The sequence below is a fragment of the Haliaeetus leucocephalus genome, unplaced genomic scaffold (genome assembly GCF_000737465.1).
Source record: "Haliaeetus leucocephalus isolate CR32 unplaced genomic scaffold, Haliaeetus_leucocephalus-4.0 Scaffold933, whole genome shotgun sequence".
Taxonomy (NCBI): domain Eukaryota; kingdom Metazoa; phylum Chordata; class Aves; order Accipitriformes; family Accipitridae; genus Haliaeetus; species Haliaeetus leucocephalus.
In genome coordinates, this window is record NW_010973369.1 from 296757 (window position 1) to 322720 (window position 25964).

The window sequence follows — 25964 nt, forward strand, 5'->3', positions numbered from 1 at the left end:
ACACCTCTTTCCTCTGCATCATTCACTATGCGGATTCTCCTTCACTCCTCATCAAACCTCTATGCAGGGCAAAACAACATTAGGTTCCTAATTCAGGGTGCTCCTGAATGCTGCCACCACTATATCATAGTGCTTCACAGGCAGAAATGAATTTATTTTTGCAATGTGTATGTAAGTTTGTGGGAAAGTGAAATCATTGCCTGCAGTTTACAGGTAAGGGTGAACTGAGGTACAGAATATAACATCAAATGTTCTCACTGTTTGTGGGTACCATTTTGAGACATGCAGGGTTTGTTTTGTCAGAGTAGTTGGCATTGTGCTGTATTTCCTAAGGTCAGTGATGTACTCTGGACTTCAGTCCATGCAGCCTGGTGGAACATTGGTCAAAGAATAGGAAAGACCAGAGAATGCTTGTCATGGGCACCTAGAAAATGAGTATGCAATTAATGATCACTCATGCCAAGCCTGTCCTAAGGGACTGAGCCAGCACCACCAGTGGATGATGTGCTATGGTAGGGATAGAACCCAGTTCCCCATGCTCCCATTGCATTAATTGTCAAACCATTCTTGCCACTCTGATACCCATCTTCTACCTGCTGTGACAAATGAAGTCCTGTGAACAACAGCCTCATTTTCTGTACATTTCTAAATCACACTCAGCACAGATCCTCCCAGTGCACTGTCAATCCTGGTGAACAAATCACAGGCATTCTTTTTATAAAAAATTGTATCAGATTGCACAAAATCCTTCCTATAGTGTATATAATATATAAATTGCCCCAGTCAAGCAACTAACTGGCTTTGTATGGAGTACTTGTGTGCAGTATCACCTGTATTATACAGAAGCTTAGACTGATATTTTCTCCTAGTCTTGAAATCTACAGTATTTCCTAGCCACGCCAGTAATCTTTCTTTAAATATACTTCAGAAGAAACGTCATATTCTCATTTTTTTGAAAAGTGTTTTTTTCCCCTGAGTTTCACAGCTTTTCACTGACTGTGAGATATTTAAATTTACAACCCAGAACTTCTCTACTTGAACTACTACAGTAAATGAAACAGTCACAGGATGTATAACATGAATAACATCCCGTTATTGTTTCATGTCCTCTGTTAGTGGTTTTTTGTACTCTTCAGTTCTTTTTCCTGTTCCTTCTTCTTCACTACATCCTATTCCCTCCATTTTGTGCCTATCTTGTGCCATCTGGTGTCCCAAATCCACCAGTAATGGAAACAATGAAAGGACCAGAGTGTGTATGAGTAGTCAAGGCACTGACTACTTACACATTAAGATGTAGTACAATACAGTGCTATGAGGTATTAATCTCCTGAATCAGAGGGTCAGGGCAAACCGTGCCACTAGCATGACTTGTCTTCAAGCACTCCTTATGCACTTACAAACAACTGAGAATACTTAGACAAGCGTTGGAGCACCTTCACGCTAGGTGGGGCTGATCTGTCCTCATTTAATAAATACTATCAGCTCCTGCCACCCACTCCTTGGCTTACCTGCAGTCAGGTGCTGGTCCCTTTCAGCCTTCACAGGGAAATATGCCTTGAGCCGAAATTAGTGGGAGTTGTATGAAATGATGTCTTTGTTCTGGCCTTGCTCATTAATTTAGGAAGTACCTTTTATGCGTAGCTGTGGGTTAGTGCATAAAGACATTGACTATAATTGACAAACTGATGATCAGGTTTGGTAGGGAGGCTGTAGGCTGACACCTAACACAAGGCACACTTGGAGCATTCTGTTGCCCTTAAGTCACACTGTATAATGTAGAGCTATCGGGAATTCCCCCGTTTGCCTGTCAGCAGTGGCAGGTGTGCAGGAGCATGCAGAAACTACAGTCTGCCAGTGATGCAGCCTTGGTGTCTCGGACGAGTGAGTGGGGAACTGCCAGAGCTCGAACTCCTGTCCTGCTACTGTGAGCTGGTGCATTCAAGCTGTGACAAAAAGATTGTTGGTGATGTAAACGAATGAAAGCATGACTGAATTAGATGAACCTGTCCCAGGGGAACAGACATGCTACTCCTCTGGGCCCCTTTTGATTTACAGAACTGCTTGGTATGGTATCAGGTGTGCCGGTGCACCTGCAGCACTCCAAATATCAAACACAAGCGTTACCGCTTGCATGTGTACTGGCTGTAGGGCTACAGGTTTCCTCCTGGGACTTCTGTCTTTCTGTGTGAACTGTTGTTGTGGTTTAATCCCAGCCAGCAACTAAGCACCACGCAGCCGCTCACTCACCACCCCAACACCCAGTGGGATGGGGGAGAAAATCAAGAAAAAAAGTAAAACTCATGGGTTGAGATAAGAACGGTTTAACAGAACAGAAAAGAAGAAACTAATAATGGTAACGATAACGCTAATAAAATTACAATAGTAATAATAAAAGGATTGGAATGTACAAATGATGCACAGTGCAATTGCTCACCACCCGCCAATCGACACCCAGTTAGTCCCCGGAGTGGCAATCCCCCTGCTCCCACTCCCCCAGTTTATATACGAGATGGGACATCACACGGTATGGAATACCCTGTTGGCCACTTTGGGTCAGCTGCCCTGGCTGTGTCCCATTCCAACTTCTTGTGCCCGTCCAGCTTTCTCACTGGCTGGGGATCAGAAGCTGAAAAATCCTTGGCTTTAGACTAAACATTACCTTGCAACAACTGAAAACATCAGTGTTATCAACATTCTTCTCATACTGAACTCAAAACATAGCACTGTACCAGCTACTAGTAAGACAGTTAACTCTATCCCAGCTGAAATCAGGGCAACTGTTCACTGTAGGACCGGTCACTGAAGATCAGCTGCTCCCCAGGTAACAAATGTTGAACTTCATTTATGGGGAGCACTGTGAGTTGGAGTCTCGGGGTGAACTCTGCACTGAGAATTATTTTGAACTTTGCAAAATAATTCAGTGAGAATTTCTGGGTAAGTGAGGAAATCGTCATTTTCAAGTATTTCACGGATAAAAAAAGAGGTGTATAACACCCTGGTTGCAAAGTTCACACCAGTTTATGACTGAGGCTTATGAAAAACATATTTCCGGTGTTAGAACAGGAGTGAATGTACATGTGACCCCCCAGACAAGGCTGAGGCAGGGCTCTGCCTCCTGCGTGTGCAGCAGGCATTGGCTGTGGCTGGGGCCAGGGGCTGGCAGGCCTGCCTGCGCCGTTCCTGCCCTGCACCTGGCAAATTGGCCGTAGGCTGGAAAGAGGAACAGGCCACAGCCAAGTCCAAGGTCCAGGCAGACGAGCGACTCCCTCACCATGCCTCAGCTCTGTTTGCGTGGCATCTCAGTAGCGTGCTGCCCGGCCTCGCAGGCCTGACTGAGTTGTACACTGCCCTCGGCCCTGCTGCAGCAAAGGGTCTGCATGCCACAGAGTAACTACCTACACTAAAGAAATCGTGGGATCGTTCGGGGAGCCTCCCAGGACAGTGGGATGGGGTGTGCTGCCTGGTCAGTGCCCGCAGTGGCTCCATGCCCACATCTGGTACTGGGAACCAGGGCCTGTCCTGGCACTGCCCTCAGACCCGCCCTGCTCCTGTGTGGCTCCAAGGCCTGTCCTGGCACCGGTGGTGGCGAGCGGCAGGGCCGCTCCAGGTAGCAGTGGGCACCAGAGCCTGCCCTGGGGTGGCTCTGGGGCTCGCTCTGGTCACAGGGGCAGAGGCCTCTGGAGCCCCTGTGGTACTGCAGGGGGTGAAGGGGGGCAGCCTCTAGGGACGGGACAGCCCAGGCACCAGGGGGCTCCGGGGACCTCTCTGGCCGCGGGGGAGGCGGACCGGGGGCGGCCGGGGAGGCAGGGCTCGGCCGGGGAGGGCCCCCCTCATGCTCACAGCGGCCGGGCCCCAGCGCGCCCCGCCCCACGCAAGCGGCGGCGCCACCTGTACTTAAAGCGCGCTCGGGGCCGCCGCTGCCTCCTCCTCCGCCGGCTGCCACGGCCCTGCCAGTATGTCGGACAGGCTGCCGTACAAAGTGGGTGAGTGCGAGCCCCGGGCCTAACCTAGCCCGCTCCCCGCGGGGCTCTGACGGCTCCCCTGCGGCCGGGGCAAGGCGGGCCGCGGCCGTGCCGGGGAGCCCCGCGGAGCGCAGCGCGGGCTCCGCGGCCCCGTTGCCGCGGCTGGATGCGGCGGCGGAGGGAAGATGGCAGCTGCCTGTTCGCCGTGCCGCCGCGGGGGGCGGGGAGCGCGGGCAGCAGGGCAGGCAGGGAATCCAAGCCTGAAGCCCCCCTCCAGGCTGTGGGGCAGGGCTGCGTTTGCACCCGTGCTGCTGATACACCCGTGGAGAAAGAAGGGGGCCTCCGGGGGGGGCTGCACTGGCTCTCTGGAGCGGCTGTCTCTTGCCGCAGCGCGGCACCCGCGGGGTTTCCACCCGCGATTTCGCTGCTTTCCTGCGCCGGAGCCCGCGGCGCCGGCGACCCCGGCTGACCTGTCTGTAGACCTTCTCCTGTTCTGACTGCCCACCAGAAGCCCTGCGCTGGGGACAGGCTTTCACTCCGAATGTGAAAGTTATCTTTAAATCTGGGACCCGTGTTACATGTTTCTCTGAAGGTTTTGTAGACCTGAAACTCCACAAGACCCCTAATTTTTCTAAAGAGTTGTGTGTTCTTCGAAGGCTAAATTCAAAGAGAAGAACATTCATCTGTAAGGCTCAGATTCATAAATAATTTGTCTTGGAGGCTACAAACCTAAAATACTACCAGATTTTTTTTTTTTAAGCAGCCCTTGTAAGACTACTGAGCCCTTCAGAGGGGTAAGATTCTAGATCTCCCCCTCTTAATATAGTTGTTTCCATGGTCCTTCCATTGCCTGGGCTTTTTTAAGTCCCCTGTTTGTGTAAAGGCTGTGCACCAGGTAGCTAAAGTGTAGGCAATAGCTTCAGTGGCCCCTGGGCTTCATTCTGGAGCAAAATGCAATTAGCTCGTCTTTATTAAATGCAGCAGTCTGACTCAGAGGTCCTCATGCTCCCGAGTGCTTTCAATGGCCTGTATTTGCTAGGTAGGTGAAAGAAAAGTGTCTGACCATGTTCTTAAGTGACATGGTAAGCTTCTGAAAGAGCTAACCAAGTCAGAGGGACGCTTGATCCTGGCTGATGCCACAAAGTGGGGCACCTAGGCATTAGCTGTTTGACCCTTGCCTTTTTAAGGCTGGAGTCAGACATCCGTGGTGAGCACAGTATTTTTTTTTACTGTGAGCTAGGCTGTCAGAAGTCTGTTTTGTTCAGTTTTTGCTGAACTTTACTACTATAGATCCTTTTTACAAAGGCAGAAGTTGACTTGTAACTAAGGTAGTTATGGTGCCTTGAAAATAATCTTTGTGGATCCACGGGCGTAGGAACCCTGCAGCTTAGCTCTTAAGAGGGGAGCTGGGCTCAGCTCCTGGTGTGCTTGGCAGGAAGCATGCTATGTGTGTTCTCCTGTGGGGAAGCTATTGCCGTACAGGCAGCCCCCCCAGCCCTGAAAGTCTTAATACCGTGGAAATAAATCTCTGTAGCAAGTGTCAGACCCTTGGGCAGTATATGTAAGGAGGAATGCTTAAGTCTGGGGCTTACTGAATTAATGGACCTCAGGATATCTGCACACTAGGTCACAGTTGATTAATGTGTTCATACAGGAGCATGCTTTTTTCAGAGGGGCTGTTAGGTTTGGTCTAAACTTGTTTGAAAGCCTGTGTACCATAGTAAAAAAGCAGGGAGTAACTGGAATATGGTCTGTTTTTCCCCCAACTCTGTCTCCTAGCTGTTGCTGGGTGTTCAGTTCAGCTGTTGCAACCAATGCCTATCCACAAGTGTGTGAACAGATACCAAGGTTTTGGCTATTTAAACTCTGACACCTGTCCTCCTTTTCTTGCAGCTGACATCAGCCTTGCAGACTGGGGTCGCAAGGCCATTGAGATTGCTGAGAATGAGATGCCAGGGCTGATGAAGATGCGGGAGATGTATGCTGCATCAAAGCCACTGAAAGGTGCACGTATCGCTGGTTGCCTTCATATGACAGTGCAGACAGCAGTTCTCATAGAGACCCTTATAGAGCTGGGAGCTGAGGTAAAGTGTCTCTTGAGTTTCTTCTTCAGTGTGCTCTTAGGTAATGCTCTGCCTGGGGCACTGCTTCTGCTTATGTAATTACCTTAGGGGATCCTGGCAAATATCTGTACTTTTTGGAAGAGACCATGCTGCAATCTCCAGGTTGGATGGATTATATCTCCTCTCCTTAAGCAAAAAGCTTGTCACCTGTACTGCGTGCACCTCTGAGATGTGGTATGTGTCTTCCCTCTGGACAAGCTGCATCTTCATTAGTGCCCGTTTTGGGCTGGATTGCTAGCTTCAGCAGCTCAACTGTGTGTATGTACAGCACCCTGAGCAGCAGTGCCGAAAGCTGCTCCCACGCAATTGTGTTGTGCTTGGGCATGCAGTGCTGTTGCTGGTAATGCTGAAGCTCTAGTGACTGCCTCCAGCGAAGATTAACCTGTGTTAAGAACCACACTGTGCCCTGGGTAAAGTCAGCAAAAACTAATGAAGCTTTCTGAGAGCTCATGCTGGCCCTTGAGCTGTGCAGGAAAACAACAGGGAGGCAGTGTGGTTCAGTGATTGAGGGCTGGGAACTCCACTGACTTTGAATTTGTTGTGTGATTATGGACCACTTACCCAGGTCCATGTTAAAGACGGAGATACTTATAAGCCATTTACTGCATTGTGTCCTCTGCCTGGCTTGCTGACTGAAGCCCAAACATCCAGCTGAGTGTTTGCTGTACAGGGCAAGAGGAGAGCCAGGCATCTGAGCATAATCCACATAGCTTGCATGCTGAGTGGGGAGCTGACTGGAGCTTGATGATGGATTATGTTAAGTACATATGTGATCTGAAATTCTTTCTTCCTGAAGTTTAACTGCCTGAACTCAGGCTGCCCAGTGGTGCCCTGTATGGGATTCTTCCCTGGGAATGGTTAAAAGAGTTGAGCTGTGTCATGCTGATTGAAAGGTACTGGGAGAAGTGCTCTCTCTGTAGCAGCTAAGGTATTTCCTCAAAGAGTGGAGGGGGTAGGTCTAGACAGCATGGCAGGTCAGCCTGGCCAAGGCACATGCAGGTGTTCTTCAGCCTGTTCAGAGCTGCTCCATGGTTGCAAGTGGTGCAGTGCTGAAGGAGAGCTTTGATGTGGAGGTACAGTCCTGGCTTTATTCCAGCTACTCTGTATATGAAGCTTTTGTCCTTCTAGAGGATTTAAAAGAAAGCAGTAGCCACTGAAATTTGGGAAGCTCCTTGCTGCTCCTGTTGATTACTGTATCTCAGTATGGCTGGCCTACGCAGCAGCTGCGTGCTTGCTTAAACATTGCCAAACTGCTTTAGTCTGTGCACAACCCCAAATCAGTGTTGTATGAGATTCATCCAAGTCATTCAGGGAGGTATCTGCAGAGATTTGGTTCCTGTAAGCATAAGTTATGGTTGTGCCTTTAAGATGTGTGCTGTCATGTTAGCTCCTTCCTTGTCCTGATGCCTGCATGTTAGTTTAGACTTGGACTTGAGTTTGGATTCAGCCCTGGTTCATCTGTTCTGCCAGAACTTTGGTGCCTGGGAGGGAGGAGTGAAACTGATGAAACCATACACTACATGAGGATATAGCTCACTGCAGCATAGTAATCTTGGTATCCCTTTTTTGGCTAGGTTAGCGAAGGTAGATTAAATACTGTGTGCATCAGAGTGTAAGTTCTAAAATTGTAATAAAAACGCATTCTCTTCATAACCAGTGATGTAAATATTAGGCTCTGAGCCTATCAGGTATGCCAGTTATTCTAGAGTCTGTGCCATTATCAGAAACTGGTATTACAGATCTGATGGTGCAGAGTTGAAGTAGCCTATCTCTTGTATCAAGTGCTTGAAGTGTAAACAATATATGGGTATTCTGTATACTTTGAATTCCATGACACCTTTTGATGTCATTTGTACTGATATGGAGGGAGCTTAGAAAAACCCAGATGCAGTGCTTAAGGTCATGAATTCAGTTTTTCTGTGCTCCTTCCAGGTGTGTTTTCACTGACAAGTGCTGGTTGTGTAGGCTCAGATGAGGTGCATCCTACTGCAGCCCTTACTTAGAAGTGTTAATTCTTGATGAAATGGGATGAGTATCTGAAAACAGGCTGAAGGATTATGCCTTATTGCCCTCTCTCCTCAAGGTCTGTTACAAATAAGCGTGCAAATACCTGCCAGTCAGCCCTGTAGGGAGCAGAGTGAGAACTTGAGTGGTTCTGGGATGTGGTGGTTTCTATGTCTGCTGGGGAGCTGCAGTAAGTATGCTGATACTTTTCAGTGCAACTCAGCAACATGCTGTTGCTTTTCTAGGTGCCTGAGCCTAGTTATGAAATCTGTGTGGGAAATGCTTAGCTCAGCTGGAAAAGCTTCCATGACTGGAGCACAGAGTGGGAGTTTGGGTGAGCGTAATCTTGGAGAATGCCTGTTGATTGAATGTAGTGTTTCAGCTGCATTTCTGTTCTGAGTGCCAGCAGGTGTGTTGCTGCATGTCCATATCCCTCAGTGGACACTTGCTATGTGGCTGTTCTGAACTTTATTGACCAAAATGTTCTATACCCACCCTACTGTGCACTTCCTGAAGATCTATAGCTGAATGTACACTCTGGCTGTCTGGCAGAAGCTCTCACGAGTAAGGAGATGGCTCCATTATGTTCTTTCCCAAAGTGACGTTATTTTCCCTAGCTTAGATACTTAGTTTTCACCTTAACTTTGCAGAGCTACTGAGAAAAGCAGGAATCTGCACTAATAGGCCTTTCTGCTCTTGCTCCCTTTTTAACTCCTGTGGCTGGAAGGGAGTGCCTGATATCTCAGAACTTTGTTCAGCAAACAAAACTTGGGTTGTTTTCCAGGTACAATGGTCAAGCTGCAATATTTTCTCCACTCAGGACCACGCTGCAGCTGCTATTGCAAAAGCTGGTATCCCTGGTAAGTTTTCCATGTCCTAATTTGGCTCTGAGTTGGGGTGTACTGCCTATTCTAGCTAAATCAAACTGTCTACAAATCAAGCTCTTCTGAACAAGCTTCAGGATAGAAATAGCCCATCAAAAGCAATGATTGTTACAAACAGGACATTTGATTCAAGCTGCATTGCATCAGACTATGTGTAGTATTCCTGACAGTGGCTGGTGTTAGGCTATGAAAGAGCCTGGCTGTATGTTACCAGCTTTAAGCCTGGTCATTAAGATGATTGAATGGGCTGGGTGATTAAATGGATTGGTGTGTAGGTGTGTGTAGAGGGAGGTGTTTGGTGCTTTCCACCAAGCTTGGTGCTAAATAGGGGTCAGTGAAGGAGTAACTGCAGTGTGCCCTGTTACAGTGGCAGGGTCAATACTCAACATATTTTTAAGCTAGAGCTAGGCCAGCTGTGGTGCTGCCCTAATATTGCTGAAGCAGTTTATCAGTATGCTGCTGTTTTGTTCCTGTCACCTTCCATTAAAGAGCAATTCCTTGTGGATCAGTATGAATAGATTCAGCTGTCTGCTGTTACGCAGCTTAAGGACATAGTCCTCATGGCTGTGTGCTGGGAACTGCCTGGCCTGAGTCTGGATGTTGGCAGAGGCTAAATCTGATTTCTGGCAGTCTGCTGCTTTGCATTGAGAGGTTCTTTAATTTCTGTTATAATTAGCTATTGCCACAAGTCTTCCCCCAGCTGTGGTCCATTCTAAGGTAACAGAAGAAAGTGGTCCCTTCATCAGCTCCTTTGGCATTACTAGCTGCAGGCATCACCTCTTCTGCCTGTCTCTGGCATGGGATGTCAAAGGACCAGGTGGGGCTCTGTAGATTTGATGTTAGGATATTGCTTTCCTCACTGCTGTCAACACCCAAAACTCAGCTGAAGAGCAGTTTACAGGTGGAGTGTTTGTCTATGTTTTTGACCTTTGCCCTTGGTATCCTTGTTTTGTGGAACTTGCTCTTTTTGTTACTATTGCACTTCACATGCTGAATTTGAGACCTTGGAGGAATGCTGATCCTTTGGATACAATATGAGATACTGATGTACATTTTTTCAGAAGGTGCAGTTGCATGATTGGCTCTTTTAGCTTAAGGTTAGTTTTCTGTGTAAACAGTGAACACACAACAATTTTGCTAAACGTTGGGATATGTAAATCATGTGTCTAATATATGTTTGAATGGCTGAGTACCACTGAGGCTCAAGTATAGCATGAAGACAGTACAAATGCCTGGAAAGGCAAAATACTGCTAGATACAACATTCTAGTGGTTGCAGCCTGGTGTTGTCGGTAGATTTACTGATAGAGAAATGTGCCCTCATAAGAGCAGGCAAGGCATGGCAACTTGGATTTTAGTGCTGTGCTAGAGATTAGAATTTAAACTCAAAGTTGCTGAAGAGTTTGTAGTCTGGTGCTTAGCTCATGCTAAAGTCTAGTCCCTCTTTTCTGCTGTGCTAGAAAATGCTGTAGTTGTGTTTTCATTTGTCTGTATCAATATATCCAGTGGCTTTTTCTAATTCCTGGTAACGCAGGATGTATTAGAGGAGCAAGTGGGGTGTTGTGGATGTGAGTCTGCTTTAGTTTGCTTTCCCTTCTCCCTCGTAATATGGAAGAAGAATGAGAGCAGTGAAGTCTCAAAATTTTGACCAAGTTTGTGGCCTGGGACAGAAGGCAAAGTGATTTCACTTCTGCTCATTCTGAGATCTTTTTTTTCAATGCAAATGTGTTTTCTGGCCTGCAGGCACAGATAATCATCTGTCTGTTGGCTGTGCTACTGAGAGCTGCTGATGAAATCTTCCTTTGGCTGCTTTACTACATGCTGAGTAAGGAACTGGCTAACTGTGTGTGTTTGTTCCCATGTAGTGTTTGCCTGGAAAGGGGAGACCGACGAGGAATATTTGTGGTGCATTGAGCAGACCCTGTACTTCAAGGACGGGCAGCCCCTCAACATGATTTTGGATGATGGTGGAGATCTTACCAACCTAGTTCATACCAAATACCCACAGCTGTTGAAAGGTGACTTGTATTTTGTTTTGTCAGGTACAGTTCTACTTGGGAAGCTGTTTAGGCAGTCTTGTTTCTGTGGGAATTCCCTGCTTGTGTAAAAGGGGGAGGAGAGACAGGCATGTGCAAACAGGCTATGAATGAGTCTATGAAAATTGCTTACAGTCCAAGACCAGAATTTCTTACCTGCAGGAGCTGTTTCCATCTCTGCTCTGTAATATATAAGTTAGTGACCTGTCCTTCTGGCCATCCTTCACAGTGCCCATTACCTGAGAATGACCAGTGGTACTGCTGACTTTCCAAAAGCTTCCTGGAAATGGGCTGTGTTTTAGAATTGCTTAATGTCTGCTTGCAGTTAATATTTTTACAGTAGTGCTTTTTCTTCCCCATCTTCTTAGTGCACCTCTGGATGAAGTCATGACAACCTGTAGCCTTTCTTGGAAAGGGAAAAGTCTTCTACCTCATATAAACTGGATGAGTTAATGCTTTGTAGTTTGTCAGTGAAGATGCTGATGGAGTCAGGGTTGGGACTCTTGCTTTGTTGAGTTACTGCCTTCAGTGTAAGTTACTAAAACTGAAAACAGATCTGTATGGTGTTGCTAGCACGTGTTTATGTAAAAAGATTTATCTGAAGGGAATTTGGCATGACCTGCAGTAGCAGGCTGATCTGTGCCTGGCAGGTGTGATGGATTCTCCTAAGCTCTCCCAGTGTCCATCATCTGTGCAGCTGCAAGCCGCAGATGCCCAGTGTTGCTAAAGGGCATGTTTGATCTGGGATGTGAAGAAAATTGGATGGTGATGGGGGTGGAAACTAAACTGGTACAGTGGGGTGTGCTGATGTTCGTTCTTGATCCATAGAGGTGAGGTTGCTGTAGAAGCACGCTGGATCAGCTCTCCTCTGACTCTTGCACTGCTTTAAGAGGAAGCTATGGGGAAAAAATCTGAAGGTGGCAGGCTATGGATAGGACTGTGTGAGGGGAGGAGTATGGGGCTGCTCCCCATCCACGTGCTCATGCGGGTAGGGGCACCAGGAAGAGAGGAAACTTCTGTGCGACAGGTCTCACTTTCTCCTTCATCCTCAGCCTGCTGTCACTAGTAATCCAATAGTCAACATCTTAGTGTTATTTAAACTGTAATGAGAGGTTTTCATTGGTGTCTGCTCAGCCATACTGGGATTCCCTCTCTTCTGTTGAAGGTCTCTTGCTTTCTAGATTGCCTCTGTCTGATGTTCATGACCTCTTGCTTTCCTGCCATTTAATGCCAAGGAATACCACAGTTGATCATGCCTCCCTGTCTTCCTGGCATTGTCAGAGGCCAAAAAATGCATTTTCCATGTTCATACTCTGTTTTGCAGGGTTGTTTCCCTGCCATGCACATGCAACACCTCAGTTGGTGTCCGTGTTCCTGGGGGTCCTTGTGCTGAGCTCTTTTCATACTTCCAGCCCTCCTGCTGGCTGTTTCTTTCTCCCATCCAGCCCTTTGCTCCCTCTTACTTGTCTTGTGCTCCTGGTGTGGAAGCGACCGGTATAATACAGTGTGGTAGGGCAATGGCTGTTGAACTGTCTCAGCATCCATCTCTAACCTGCTATTGTTAAAAAAAAATCCCTACTGCCTGGAGTTGCTTCCTAAATTCATAAGAATGGCTCTTCCACTGGGTTTTTGAAGAGTCTAGACAGGATGCCATACCTGTCAACATTTCCCTTGCCAAAATGTGTGCATTATCTGCACTGACTGTAGTTGAAAAGCCTCCTTGCAGCAGTTCAGTAAACTAATTAAGACTGATTTGTGTGGAGGATGACAGAACTTTATCTGCTTTACCTTCCAGTCCATTGCTCCTTGGAAACAGTAAACCTTTCAGAATGGGACCCACTGAGTAGAGTCTTGTTCTCATTTAACTGAGCTCTGTGCTTAGCCTTTTGCTGCAAAGACTGCTGAAATGAAGCTGTGTAGCATCCTTTTTTTTTTTTTTTTGGTATCTTGGAAGATAATAAAGGCTAATATATCCTAAGGGCTTGTGGTTATATTTGACCTCTTTGGGGGAGAGGTAGGGCAAAAGTAATGTTAGCAGGGCATGCACAGTGTGTGGAAGGACTGGATTGTGAGTGGAGGAGACATTTCAGCATGAAGCATCTGAAAGTGCCATTTGAAGGCTGGACAAGTTTTCTGGGCTAACTTCAAAGGGAACTGTCTGTTTTCCATGCTTCAGCTGCTTCTATTTTAAATATAAGTTAGTGTGCAACTAACAGTTGAAAGTAGGGCTCATTCAAGTCTGCTTTAATGAGGAGATTTGTTAAATAGCTGTGTGGAAATGCTCAGCCATCTTCCCCTCCCCCTGATCATGGCTGCTGTTAGAGGGCAGAATGGCCTTTGCACTGTTGGCTTACTTCACTAAACAAATGCCCTTTAAACCAAGATAAATAAAGGAAGGAAGGGGAAAACTAGAAGTGAACAAAGGAGAAAGTCATCTGAACTTGTGCAAGGGAGGTATCTGGCATCTGTGCAGAAGAGTACTGTTGGGAAAGGATGGAGAAGATTGGGTCATTTGTGATCCATTGATGTAGACTTGCTCATTGATCAGGTAAGAAATATAGGAGCGCAAAGCAGGTCTGAGTGTTCCAACAAGGCTTTTTCAATTTAATTCAACCTTTTTCTTGCTGTAGGACCTTTGCTGTTCTCCAGTCACTTAAGTCACCCAGGCACTTAATTTAAGTGGTGTAGGCAGCACTTCTAGCAGAGTTGCAAAGTAGTTTAGACCAGCTGTAAATGTCACCTGGGAGCAGCAGGCAGGTGGCCTTCAGGGAAGGGAAGCTGCTGGTGTACATGGTGTGAGGTTTGCTTAGCGCAATTTTAAAGACAATCTGCTAAGCTTAGATATGTCAGTCTGGAGAGCTTTTGAAGGATGACGAGTGTGTCTCCTAGTTGCCAGATAGACCAGAAGAGAGAGGGCAGGTTTGAACTGGAGGTTTCTGCCATGACCTCCCACAGATTTCCTTCATAAGGGGGTGATTGTACTTCATCTAGGCAGTTGCACTGGAAAATTGATACTTTTGGGAGACTTATGACGGATGCCGTGTTTCCCTGTGCACCAGGCAATGTTCTTTAAACTGTCCTGACCCCTCCAACAAAGCCCTAAATATGCTAAAGCCTGAAGTAGTTCTCCCTGCAGGTAACCCTCTGGGGAGTGTAGTTACTGAAGGGTCTGTGCGAGGTCTGTGATGAGACAGACCTCTGGGGGGATAAATCAGCCTAATCAAGCTCTATTTCCTTCTAGTGCTGTTGGTCGCATTTCCTTGTGTGACACCGTGCTGCTGCTTCTGCCTGGTGGTCTGGGAAGCAACAGGGAGGTCTGATGGCTCTTAGACTCCACTGAGGCGTCAGGGATGGGTTTGAACCAGCATCGGCATCTGAGTGCTGCTAACCTGCCGAGAGGAGCTGGGTGGAGGGGGCTGCAGCAGCATCTCCACCTGTGGAGGGCGACGGGGGGGCGGCGGCGGCGGCTCCCGTGGGGCGGCGCTAGGGGTCGGTGTTGCGCCGCGGAGCGCGGGCGGGGGGCGGGGCCGCCGCGGGTCCTCTCCCCGTTTGGGAGCGGGAAGACCTCGGGCCGGGGGCATGTGCCCCCCAGATGCGGGCTGGGGGAAATGCAACGGGCCGCGCTTCCTGGGGGCTTAAGCCGTGAACTTTGAAGATGGCTTTAACAAGCTTTATTCTTTCTTACTTAATTGAGCTCTGGTACAAATTTGGGATTCTCCTTTCCTCCCTTTTGACCCCTCCCTTGCTGGGGGGGGGTGTGGGGTGTGTGTGTGACCTGAGCCCCTGGGTTCCTGGCAGCTGTCACCATGGCTCTTGTTCCAACTGGGCAGATGAAACCCAAAGGGTTGGGGCAAAACACCTGCCTGCCTTCTGCCAGGAGCTGTGCTCCTGTAGCCTGCTAGTGAGCTGTGCCCAGGAGGCACAGCACCCCTGGGTGCTCGGCGGGTGCAGGTACCTGCTAGGGAGCAGTGCCTGGGAGACTCTGCACCCCTGGGGTGCCCGGAGGGTGCAGGTACATGTAGCTCTGAAACACGCTCTGGCTTTCCTGCCCTCCGGTGTTCTTGCAGGGTCCTGGTCTGGCCTCAAGGAACCTCCCCGGAGCCTGCAGGCCCCTCAGGGGGCTGACCTCTTTGTTTGTCTTCTGTGGGCAAAGCCAGCTGCTCAGCTGGAGGTGTGGATCTCATTAGCTTTGTTCCTGTTCCCACCTTGGGCTCTGCTTGACACTGTTGATCCCAACAGTGATGACTGTTCTGTGTGCTGTTCAGAGAGGTGATTCTCCAGTTATTCATCCTGTCCTATAAACTTCTCATAGGTCTTGGTGGCTGGGGAGGTAGTGACACTTGGAGACTTCTTTGATACCCAGAATTAATGGACTACATAAATAATTTTTTGGATTTTGGTGTGGGTTATCCATGTTGTTTCCCACTTACCTTCTCAGTAGCCAATACTATTTTAGGGATGGGCATGTGGGCTGTGGCTGAGGAGCCCTGCCATTGCCGCTGGCTGGTAATCTTGGGTAAGTCCTTTGGCCCCTCTGCTTTTGCTATTTGTGCAATAGGAAGGCTATTCACCTTTCTGAAACATTAGGAGGACTGTGGATAGAGTGTGGATTAAAAAAATGTATGTAGGAATTTGGAGTGATTATATATTTTACAGTGAGGGAGAGGAATTAAGAAAAATGACATGAAAAGGAGCAATATTTCTGCCTGTTGATGTGCACTCACATAGGATAATCTGGGCTGTCACCTGCTTCATCAGTAAAAGCGCGTGAACAGAACAATTTATAAATGTTTATTTCTCAGAGTTTTTCTATCAAAATGACTGTAAAATTATTCTGCTTACGAGCTTCCTTTCAATTTTATTCTGTGAGGCCAATGTGAGAGGTCACTTGCCTGGAGAGGCAGTATCTTTGCATAAATCTCTGATGTATGTAGAACTTGGTATTCATTGTTTTCATATTTTCTCCTTGTGAGTCTGAATTAGCTCCAAATGCCACATAGATCTCTTTATAGAGATGTTGCTCGTGTTTGTGGTTTCAGCCTGATTTAGCAGAATTCCTCTATTTTCCCCCAATAGTTCGTACTTCAACAAAATAATTTCCTTGCAGTATGCCTCTAGTCCTTAAAGAACAAACATAATTACCCTATCCTCTACAGTGAAAATTCAGCCAGACTGAATATTTTAGTTTCAGATTTATTCTGATTGTCATAAATTGAGTACCTTTTAGTACAGACAGGCTTTTGAAGTAATTGGGTGTTACCTGGTATAGCAGCTAGACAGCTTATATATAATGAGGTATTATTGAGACATGAGAGGAGAGATATCCAGAAGTCATGTGCAGTGATGCCACTTCTGAAAAATTGGCTGTTGTCAAAAGGTCGGTGAAGAGTCAGGATCCTTAAGGCAGGGGGTGCTGTTAGAGCTTTGGCTTTTTGGTGTAATGTGGAGCCAGGTAACCCCATATCAGTTCCTGTGTTATCAGGATCTTAGTCCATTATATGTTGTTGGTCTTTCTAGACAGTCCTTTGTCTCTGGTCTCTGCCTCCTGGACTGTTTTCAAACAAGGATAGATTTGAAATTATGTTTTTTGATTGTGCTAGTAATACCCATGAAACTGAAGTTTCATATAGCTAGTATCCGGATTTAGGGGGTATCTTGGCTGCTTCATCAGAGCTGAAGTTGATTGCATCAGAAGGATTGGGAATAGTGAGCTGTGTATTTGATTTTTTTGGTACTTTTTTCAGCTGATCATAGTGCTTTAGATTTAAGTGTGTTTAGGTATCATATCCTTTCAAGCCACCTTGCAAGAATTGAGTAGGCTGTAGAAACATCACTGAGGTGAACATCTTGCCCTTATTGCAGAAGAGTTTTTTGAACTTTTTGTGAGAAAATAGATTAGAATGGGGTCTTTCCCAATTCCCTGGTCTAGAGCTGGTCCCTTCCAGTTTTCCAAAGAATATTTTGTCCTGCTCTTAAGTGCTTTGTGGGGGAAGAAACTGGTTTGAAGTTTCAAACTACTGTTGGAGGATCCAAATGAGAGTTCGCATCTCTTCCCTGCTTCCTTCCTGCAAAGGGTTTAACTTAGATCTCTGGAAGATGCTCCCAGCACCTGGATGTATTGGTTTGCAGCAACATTAAGTCCAACTAAGGGTGAATCCTTTTACTCTCCCCACAGGAATTAGAGGTATTTCAGAAGAGACAACCACTGGAGTTCACAACCTGTACAAGATGAAGGCCAATGGGACCCTGAAAGTGCCAGCTATCAATGTTAATGATTCTGTCACCAAGGTAATGCAGCTAGAGCCCTTCTGCTATGTTCTGCTGTCTGACCAGTTTGGTATTGGGATGTTGTCATTCCCATGCAAATATTCCTTCTCTTGCTGAGCTATTCTTGACCTGGTACTGAACAGATTTTCACCATATCCTTGAAGTGAGCCTACAATGTCTCTCATGGGATATGCCATTGTAAACACCCTGTTTTCAGAACATCAAGGGCTTTTTTTTATACGTAAGGACATGCATTCTTCATTTTAATAATATGAAAACACCTTTGGAAATGATGGCTCCTGGGGCACAGTCGGTTCCTGTGGCAAGGGACATGTCCTCACTCTGAGTAGCTTAAAGCTCACACGTAGGTGGTAGGTACCAGCTGGAAAAGAGAGTGTGACCTACGTGAGCTTGTGGCTGGTAAAGGTTGGTTGATCTGACAAGGTATCTCTGTGAGCGCAGTTGCAAAGGATGGGGCAGGAGGTATTCCTTGCTTAGCTATATTACTGCTTTTCAAGACAAATCCTGGTGAATCAAGGGATGAGGGGGGATGGTGTTTAAAGGGTGCTGGTTCTTTTTGGATGCTGATGAATTATAGTGGGAATTTCAGGCGTACTTAAGGTTTATGTATCTAGATTTTTTTTTTAAATTTAGTTGCTAAATCTATTTCAAGTTACCATACTAACATTATCTTATTGGGCATGGTAGTTTTCACTGACTGTTTTGCCTGCTTTCTCTGCAGTTTGCTATCTGAAGAGTATCTCCTTTCTGCTCATGGATGTATCTGGCATTTTTATTTCATAGCTAGTGGGCTGGAATCCAGTTGATCTTGGAAGAAGCTTGTTTCTTTGCATCCTTTTCACCTAGATTTGTGCCTTCTGCATAATAACTATTAATAGTGTTTATTAGATTTGGAAATTCAGATGTTTCTAAAAAAGCTTCTTGAGTGGATTTGTGTTGAGCTTACTTTATCCTAGTGCCAAACAAGTGCTTATTTTCAAGTACTGTTTGGTATTTATGTAGTAAAAGATTTGTAGTAACCACAGTTACAGATCTCCAGGAAGACATGCAACTGAGCTGACAAAATCTGTTCTCTCAGTCTGGTATTTTCAGTTGGTGCCAGGTTCCTATACTAGTATTTGAAGAGAGAAAGCAGGCAGCATCCAGTTCTGTTCTTCCCTCCTGCCACTCAAATGTATTTTTGGGTGGGACAGATGTCTGCATCTGGCACTCTGCTACCTTGCCCGCATGGGAATGCACAGGCACCTGGAAGGCTTTGATTGCAATTGGGGGATTTGGTGATGAGGAATCAAATCTGACCCTGCTCTTTTGCTCCATAAGAAGGTTTATACTGCAAGGAAAATCTGCTGGAGGACTAGAAAAGAGGATTACCAACTGGCACTAGCTTTGGAATTTGAAGGATTGGTAACACAAATTTTCTGAAACTTTAATGGCAAATGTGCCTGTGATAGGACTTACAGGCACCGAGTCAGGAACTTCTGGATCTGAACTATAACTTCTTACACATTAGTCCTCGGCCAATTTCTGAGGCTGGGAGCGGTATGCCACTGTACCTCATAACTTGCTCAGATACAGCATTGTAGTCATAGCTGCAACATTTTTATACATGGACTTTGCATTTTTTATTATAAAAATTTTACAGTTGTAAGCTGTAGACTGAAAAACCAAACTGTAACATAACCTTGCACGTGCTAGATGGCACCAGCCATAGTTGCAAGGTAGGTCCCATTTGAAAGATCAGTGCACCTACTCACATCTAGGTATGCAGTCCTAAGATTGCTTGTAGCAGACAGAGCGCTGCCTGTATTAAGTGAAAGCAAGAATGATTGGTGACTTAAGGCTGTAGAAAGCACAGGGCAGGCTTTGAGACCAGAATTTTGCTGTGAATGGCGAGTTCTTTACACCCCTGCCTTGGGAAGCATAGCACAACTTTGGTAACCAGATTTTTTTTTTTAAATTCTTGGCTTCTGTAACTCTTCAGATAATCAAATCTGTTTATACGGCCCATCCTCCTGGTTAAAACGAAGGGCCCAGGGAGAAAAAGGAGGAGCATTACAAAAATCAGTACAGCAATATGTGTTTCTGAGTTTAGGAAGATGTTCCTACTGGAGTACTAATTAACATCTGACTTAGCAGGGGAATTTTGATTTGGAGGTCTGGCTGTTAAGCTCATGTGTTAATGTTACAGTAGGAGGATGTTTTGCGATGGGGCATTAGGAGATGAAATCCAGGGATTCTTGGTTGTAATGACCAGTATTTTTAATGGCTACTTGCTGGATTTTTCTAGATCTGAGCAGTGGTGAGGTCTGGCAGTGTTAGTGTAACTGTTCCTGGGCAAGGAGACAATTTTGATCTTCCTGGGCTGCAGGAATCAATTTCTCATGGTTGTTATGTGCAACTTGGTGCTTCTGCAGGGTGCATGTGTCTTGCAAAGATAAGAATATGTGCTAACCAATTGGTCATATTCTGCTGGTGTTTTTTGCCTACCTGTGGCACTTGGTTCAGTTCATTGATAAACAGCAGCAGAGAACTGGTGAACATCTGGTTAAGGAACTCAGACCTACCTCTGTATGAAAGAATTGTTTGTGCTTTTACTTGATAAATTCAGGTTACCTCTAAAAAGCTTTTAACGTGTCCAAGCCCTAGTCAGTAGTCACAAACATATTTCTGAAATGCTTCTCACGAGGGGTGTGCTGAAGCCTGTATCTGGTCTAACTATATAGATTGAAACTGGATAAATAAAAACATCCAACCAGGTTATCTTCTTCCTATCCCTCATTGTGGTTAAAGTATTTAGCTGACTGTCAGCCTCCTGGGTGTAGTATTTGCATGGAAGTCCATTTTGTTTCTCTAAGGAATTATAACTTGAGTGACTTTCATCTTTTCTGAAACTGCTCCTTTCTCTTTCTCAGAGCAAGTTCGATAACCTTTATGGTTGCAGAGAGTCCCTCATCGATGGCATCAAACGTGCTACAGATGTCATGATTGCTGGAAAAGTAGCAGTTGTGGCAGGTTATGGTGATGTGGGCAAAGGCTGTGCCCAGGCCCTGCGGAGCTTTGGAGCCAGAGTAATCATCACGGAAATTGATCCCATCAATGCACTGCAGGCAGCCATGGAAGGTGAGAACTAAGGAGATGCAGAAATTAATGTATCTGATGAGGGTCTCTGCGTGTCAGTGTAGAACAATAAGTGATAGTTGGCCAAGAAAGGTTCAGTGAGTTTCAGCCCTGACCCTGTTGAGGTAGAGGTGACTCCAGTTTAACTGTAGGAATTCTTTCCTTACAGTTAGGGAAGGAGTTTATTAGCATAGGCCTTGAATATGTGTTTGGAGTCAAGGATATAGAGACCATAGTGGGGTAAGGCCCCCATTCATAATGCTGTAAGCCTGAGTTTGAATGGGTTCATTTTCCTCAAGTTGTGCAACTCTAACCTCCAGTGTGGGTTAAGACTTCACTGGAATCTCTCCACAGTAAAACACCAGACCTTACCTTCAGTAGGTGTTTTTGGAGAGCAATGCCATGCTCTCTGCCTTTCCAGCTGTGCTCATGGCATGCTCTGGAAGCTGTGCTCACTCTCTTCTGTGGGTGCCTTGTGTAAATATGCTTCCTAGTACCAGTTTATCCCATTTCTAGTCATACCTGACTAGAACCTGCAGGTGTTGTGGGTGTACTTTCCTTTGCAAACTTGACCCCCTGAATCCAGTCTGAGTGCAGTGCCAGATATTGCACCTGTGGACATAAGACATTGAATGTGTAGATCTACAGATTGGAAACAGGTGAGAGATAGCTTTTTTGTGCTATGTTGGTATTTAGTAAGAAAGTATGCCCACTACCTCACATCTTCCATAGGTCAGGTGTTGGCACAGACTTCTCTTACTCATTCTTTCTCAGTACTTTTCTACTTGTAATATTGTATCCCACTTTTTAATAAATGCTGGTGGTTGGGTAGAGGAGTAACTTTTTCTCTTTTCAGGTTATGAAGTTACAACCATGGAGGAGGCCTGCAAAGAAGGCAATATCTTTGTTACCACCACTGGCTGCACTGACATTGTTCAGGGCAGGTATGGTCTAGCCACTTGCTTTAGTGAAAGTATAGCTGTACAGTTAGGTTTTTTTTTAAATGCTGCTGACAAGTTATGATTGTATGGTGAGGGTTAGCATACAGTCTCATTTCTGGACATCAGAATTTAGCATCAATTTAGTGAGAAATTTGGGCTTTGGACTTTCAGGTCTGTTGGATGTTGCCATGTTGCAATTGTTCCTGTCGTACAGCATGTAATGATGGAGAAACAAAAGGTGTAGAGGGGATGATAGATAGACTTTTGGAGAATGAGATATTCAGGGCTAAATTCTGTGTTAGGACAGATAAATGTGAACAGAAGAGTAGGTAGGTAAAGGTTGAGAAGTAAAGGTTGAAAGTGATTCCATCTGTTAGTACGCATAGCAGACTTGAAACTAGCCTGTTCTCAATAAACTACTCTGCAGTTTTTTTGTTACTGCTTCTTAGATCTCAATTTATAGCCCCTCCACTCCACACAAACTCATTCCTATCTTTGACATTATGATTGTACATGTTGTAGTGGAAGATCAGATTAAGTGGGAGGAGATAAGGCCATTAGTCTCTAGAGATGTAAAACTGCTGAAAACTTTAAAGTCATGAAAAAAACGTTTTCTTCTGTGTAGGAGAGAGAACTGCAGGTATTTCAGTTTTGACCAATGAAACAAAATAGTTTTACTTTCCATACTGGGAAAATACTTTCTCTCCAATAACTCATACATCCTTGGGAAGTGTCCTTCCCTAGAAGCTTGAGAATTTTTCCAGCAGACTTCACATGCCTGAAAGGTTACCAGACCTGCATGTCTTGTGAGAGTCAAATGTAGGCAGTAAGTCAGGCACTTTTCATTTCTCCTTGAGCAGAGCTATGGACCAGAGCATCTTCTGGTGCTGAAGAAAAATTTTTTGTGTGTTAACTTTTGATATAACTTTTTTTTTGCAGGCACTTTGAGCAGATGAAGGATGATGCCATAGTGTGTAATATTGGCCACTTTGATGTGGAAGTTGATGCAAAGTGGCTGAATGAAAATGCAGTAGAGGCGGTGAATGTTAAACCTCAGGTGAGACAGCCCTTGCACAAGCTCTCCTGTTAGAAAGAAGCAATAGCTAACCAGTGTCTGTTTCCAGAAAGGGGGATACTCCTCTTCAGGTACTTTGTGTTTCTAGCTTTCTTGGAAGCCAGTGTTGCTCTGGGCTGATCAGAATGGAGATTCTGCTCTGCTCTTCCCTGATTAACCTGGAACAATCTGCACATTGTATTCTTGTGTTGGTATTAAAGCAATTGGTTCCAGCCAGTGCCCAAGTGTACAGCATGGTCTCTGGCAAGAGGTACATGGTATGGATGCATCTTTCTCTGTGTTCTTACTTCCTTGACAAACAGGAGCCTACCCCTTAGTGGTCGTCGTGTAGACAATTAATTGCATAAAGTTAATTCCTTACAGGAAGTCAGTTTTGAGGTTTGGGTTATGGTGAGGAGGTATGGAAATGTGCTTTCTTTGATAGCCCCCAGCTGAAACAGACCATTAGACACTGTATAAAACTTCTTAAGAGCAGAGCCCATAGATTGCCTGGTGGCTGATTTGAATTTCCTCTCAGGAAGCTGCTTGCTCATGTACTGCTCTGCACCAGAGTAATCTTGGTCCTGGTGCAGTGTGCCAGGATTAGAGTGAATCTCAAGGGAATGTCTTTTGGGATTCTGTCAAGGTTTGAAAAAATTCACCCCTCTTTGTTTTCAAAGCATTTTTTTTATACTTGGAGATAGGCTTTCCTGAGGCTTCAATCTGGAGGTCTGCCAAACTCAGACTTCTCTTCCAGGCTTAGTGACTTCATTTTAGAAACCTGTGTAGACCAGAAGTCTATGCATGGGCAGACAAGGCAAGATGTTTTATCCTTGCTCAGCTTGCATTCCCACCATGTATTTACTTCAAGCTATGGCTGTAGCTACACAGGAAAATAGGGATCTAAAAATTTCAGCTTTTCAGCTGTGTCCCCTAAAGCAGAGAGAGAAAGCTAAACTAAATCAAAACTGTTTTGTAACACCAGCATTGAGGGAGAAATCACATAGAGCAAACCAGGCTTTGTCTGACTTGGCATGTGACTTGTAGTTACTTTTTGAAGAGGGTGTGTGCTTGCTGATAGCAGGATTCTGGGACAGATTTTTCTACTTTTTTAAAAATGCCACACCCAAGCATAGGTCTTAGTAGGTCTCAATCTGCCCTTCTACTTTTCATAACTCTCCTGTGACTGATTGGCCACCCACATCAAGCTCTTACTAAGCAGTTGTGAGAGTCTTTTCAGTATCCTGTTTGTTGTTTGGATGCTCTACATGGGCTCAAGTAGGTATGAAATTATACCCTCAAGCTCTCACTACATTCAAGTCTGTTCTTGCCCATGACCTTAGTGTGGAGCTTACTTTGCTCAACAGCTCTTGTCCTAGAGGAGCCTGCAGCTAGCTGCTTGTTTTCTGGTAGTTCGGGTTTTAAAACTAAAACTGGGATGGCTCAAAAAGTAACCATTGTTGAAGGTGGAATTGGAGGTTAATATGGTATCATACAAACTACCTGCACATGGGTCTTTTAAAGTCCATGTGAAAAATTGTCACTGTTGGCAGAAGTAGTAGTTGCTTTTTCTTTATATACTCTGTATTGAAGGAGCCAGTCTGTCACAGATGTATTAGGTGCAATGAGATGCAGTCTAGTCCAAGGTATGAAAAATGTAACAAGTTTCTAGTTTAAAACCAGAATATTACTTTTTCAAAAGCATGGAATTGGGCTCAAAGTCATCCATATGGTTTAATGCTGAAGACCTACCTCCTACCCTGAGCCTCCCTGGTCTGTTATATAAATCACTGCTGTCACAAGCAAGATGTTCAGAGTGATGCAAAGGAGACACCTGTTCACAGAGCAAAAGCTGTGAAAATAGCTGCCCAGCATACTGTGGGTGCCACAAGTGTGTTTGCTTAAAAGTCATTAGCTAAAATTTGTAAAAGGTGTCTGGCAGCCCTGAGTGGATCACCTGTGTGTTGGCTTGATACACAGATAGTGGAAGCTGAGATGATATACTGGGGGAAATAGCACTTTACCCTTGGGCTGTTCTTGTACTTTTCCTTACCCATCTACTGGTTACCACTGGAGATGGGATGTACCTAGAGGTAAATCTGACCTTATACAGCCATTCCACATGGTTGAAGCTTTACTGAAGTGAGGATGGCCTATAGATGTGTACCTTGTCAAGCCCAATAAAAGCTGGTCCCTGTCTCAGGTTAGTACTTGGGTTTTGTTGACTTTTAGCAGTGAATCTGAAGCACTGTTAACTGGTTTGAATCCCCAGTTGGACTCTGTAATTGGTGTATTTAATGCTATATGTAACTACACTGTGCTAGTGGTATACCCCTATGCTCCGTTTTGTCTGTTTAGATTTCTTGTCCCTAAAGACTTTAGACCTGTCTGACAAGGTAAGGAAGTACCTGCTAAGCAGGTGTTAGGTGAACAAGTTCTGCTGTGTAAAAGCTTCATTATTCTTCATTTTCATTCTCTGTGCCTGATTGCTGTGGTGGCTGGGCAGTTGAGAAGGAGTGGATGAATACATATCCTAAAAGCTTACTCATTTCAGAAGGGGGACAGCAGGACTGGGAGGCAAAATGTAACTTTAGAGCCACAAATTCCATGCTTTAAACAGATTAAAAGGTATTGAGTAGAAACTTGCTGCACTTGCTTAACTCTTCTAGGATATGCATTAACTTCAGGTTTAGAAACAAGCTCCCTGGAGGTATCCTGCAGCTTCTGTCCCTCACCACCTGCATGGGAATTTTGTCTGCATATGTTGAGACCTTTCTCAGGGCAGCAGTGATGAGTCATTACAATAATTGATAGAACTGCTCTTACACTGAAATCTGGGAAGGAAATTATTGGTTTGCCACTTAGGCCATTGCTGGTTCCTCAGTTTTGTTGCTCAGACTCATCAAAGGGACACTTCTGTGGTCATTTTGTCCCCAGTCTTTTGGGGGCCTCAAGGGGAGGTCAGTCCTGTGTTAAAGGTGTGAGATCTTGCACTTATCCTTAGAATAACATATGTTTTTTCACATGAGTGTTCTGGGTGAGGTATCCTGTTTTATAATACCAAGTACTAACTCTCTAAATATTCAAATTTTTACTAAGACCTGGCAGCTCTTTTCTGTATCTGTCGCAGGGAGGGGAATATAGTACAAGAGCAAAAATCTCTTAACCTCCTATGAAGACATCTGTCTCTTGGTCAGAGGAGTAATACCACAGCTGAGGGTTGCTGGACTTCAGCTAGAGGTACAGAGTAGTTGTGAAAGTGTCCAACTTGTTAGTTTTCAGTACCATATGGTCTCTAATTACAAATGGTGAGCTGGAATAAGAAATATTTAATACTTAGGAAAGGAAAACATCTTATTGTGCCATTCTGGCTTATCTGTTGCTTTCAAAGTACAGTTAAGGAGGAGGTAGGCTTATTACGGAAAAGCTGTCAGGCTGTTTTGAATATAGGTTTGCACTGCAGTCCTGCTCAGCTGTATTCTGGTATTAGAGACTGATGTGTAGCACAAGCTCAACTCGAGAGGGGAAGGAAAGGTCAGGGTGAGATCAATGAACT

The 25964-nt window shown here is 45.4% G+C and overlaps 1 protein-coding gene across 1 annotated transcript in view; it reads left to right on the forward strand.

The window, feature by feature from the left end:
* The first annotated feature begins 3920 nt into the window (after positions 1-3920).
* The window catches only part of AHCY (adenosylhomocysteinase), a 28607-nt gene continuing 6563 nt past the window's right edge, over positions 3921-25964 (forward strand). Inside the window, exons 1-8 of the mRNA XM_010584046.1 lie at positions 3921-3983; positions 5856-6046; positions 8874-8949; positions 10838-10990; positions 17184-17296; positions 20209-20416; positions 21270-21357; positions 22294-22411. Coding sequence (XP_010582348.1) covers positions 3956-3983; positions 5856-6046; positions 8874-8949; positions 10838-10990; positions 17184-17296; positions 20209-20416; positions 21270-21357; positions 22294-22411 — 975 coding nt within the window. The 5' untranslated portion in view covers positions 3921-3955. The remainder of the gene's footprint in view (positions 3984-5855; positions 6047-8873; positions 8950-10837; positions 10991-17183; positions 17297-20208; positions 20417-21269; positions 21358-22293; positions 22412-25964) is intronic.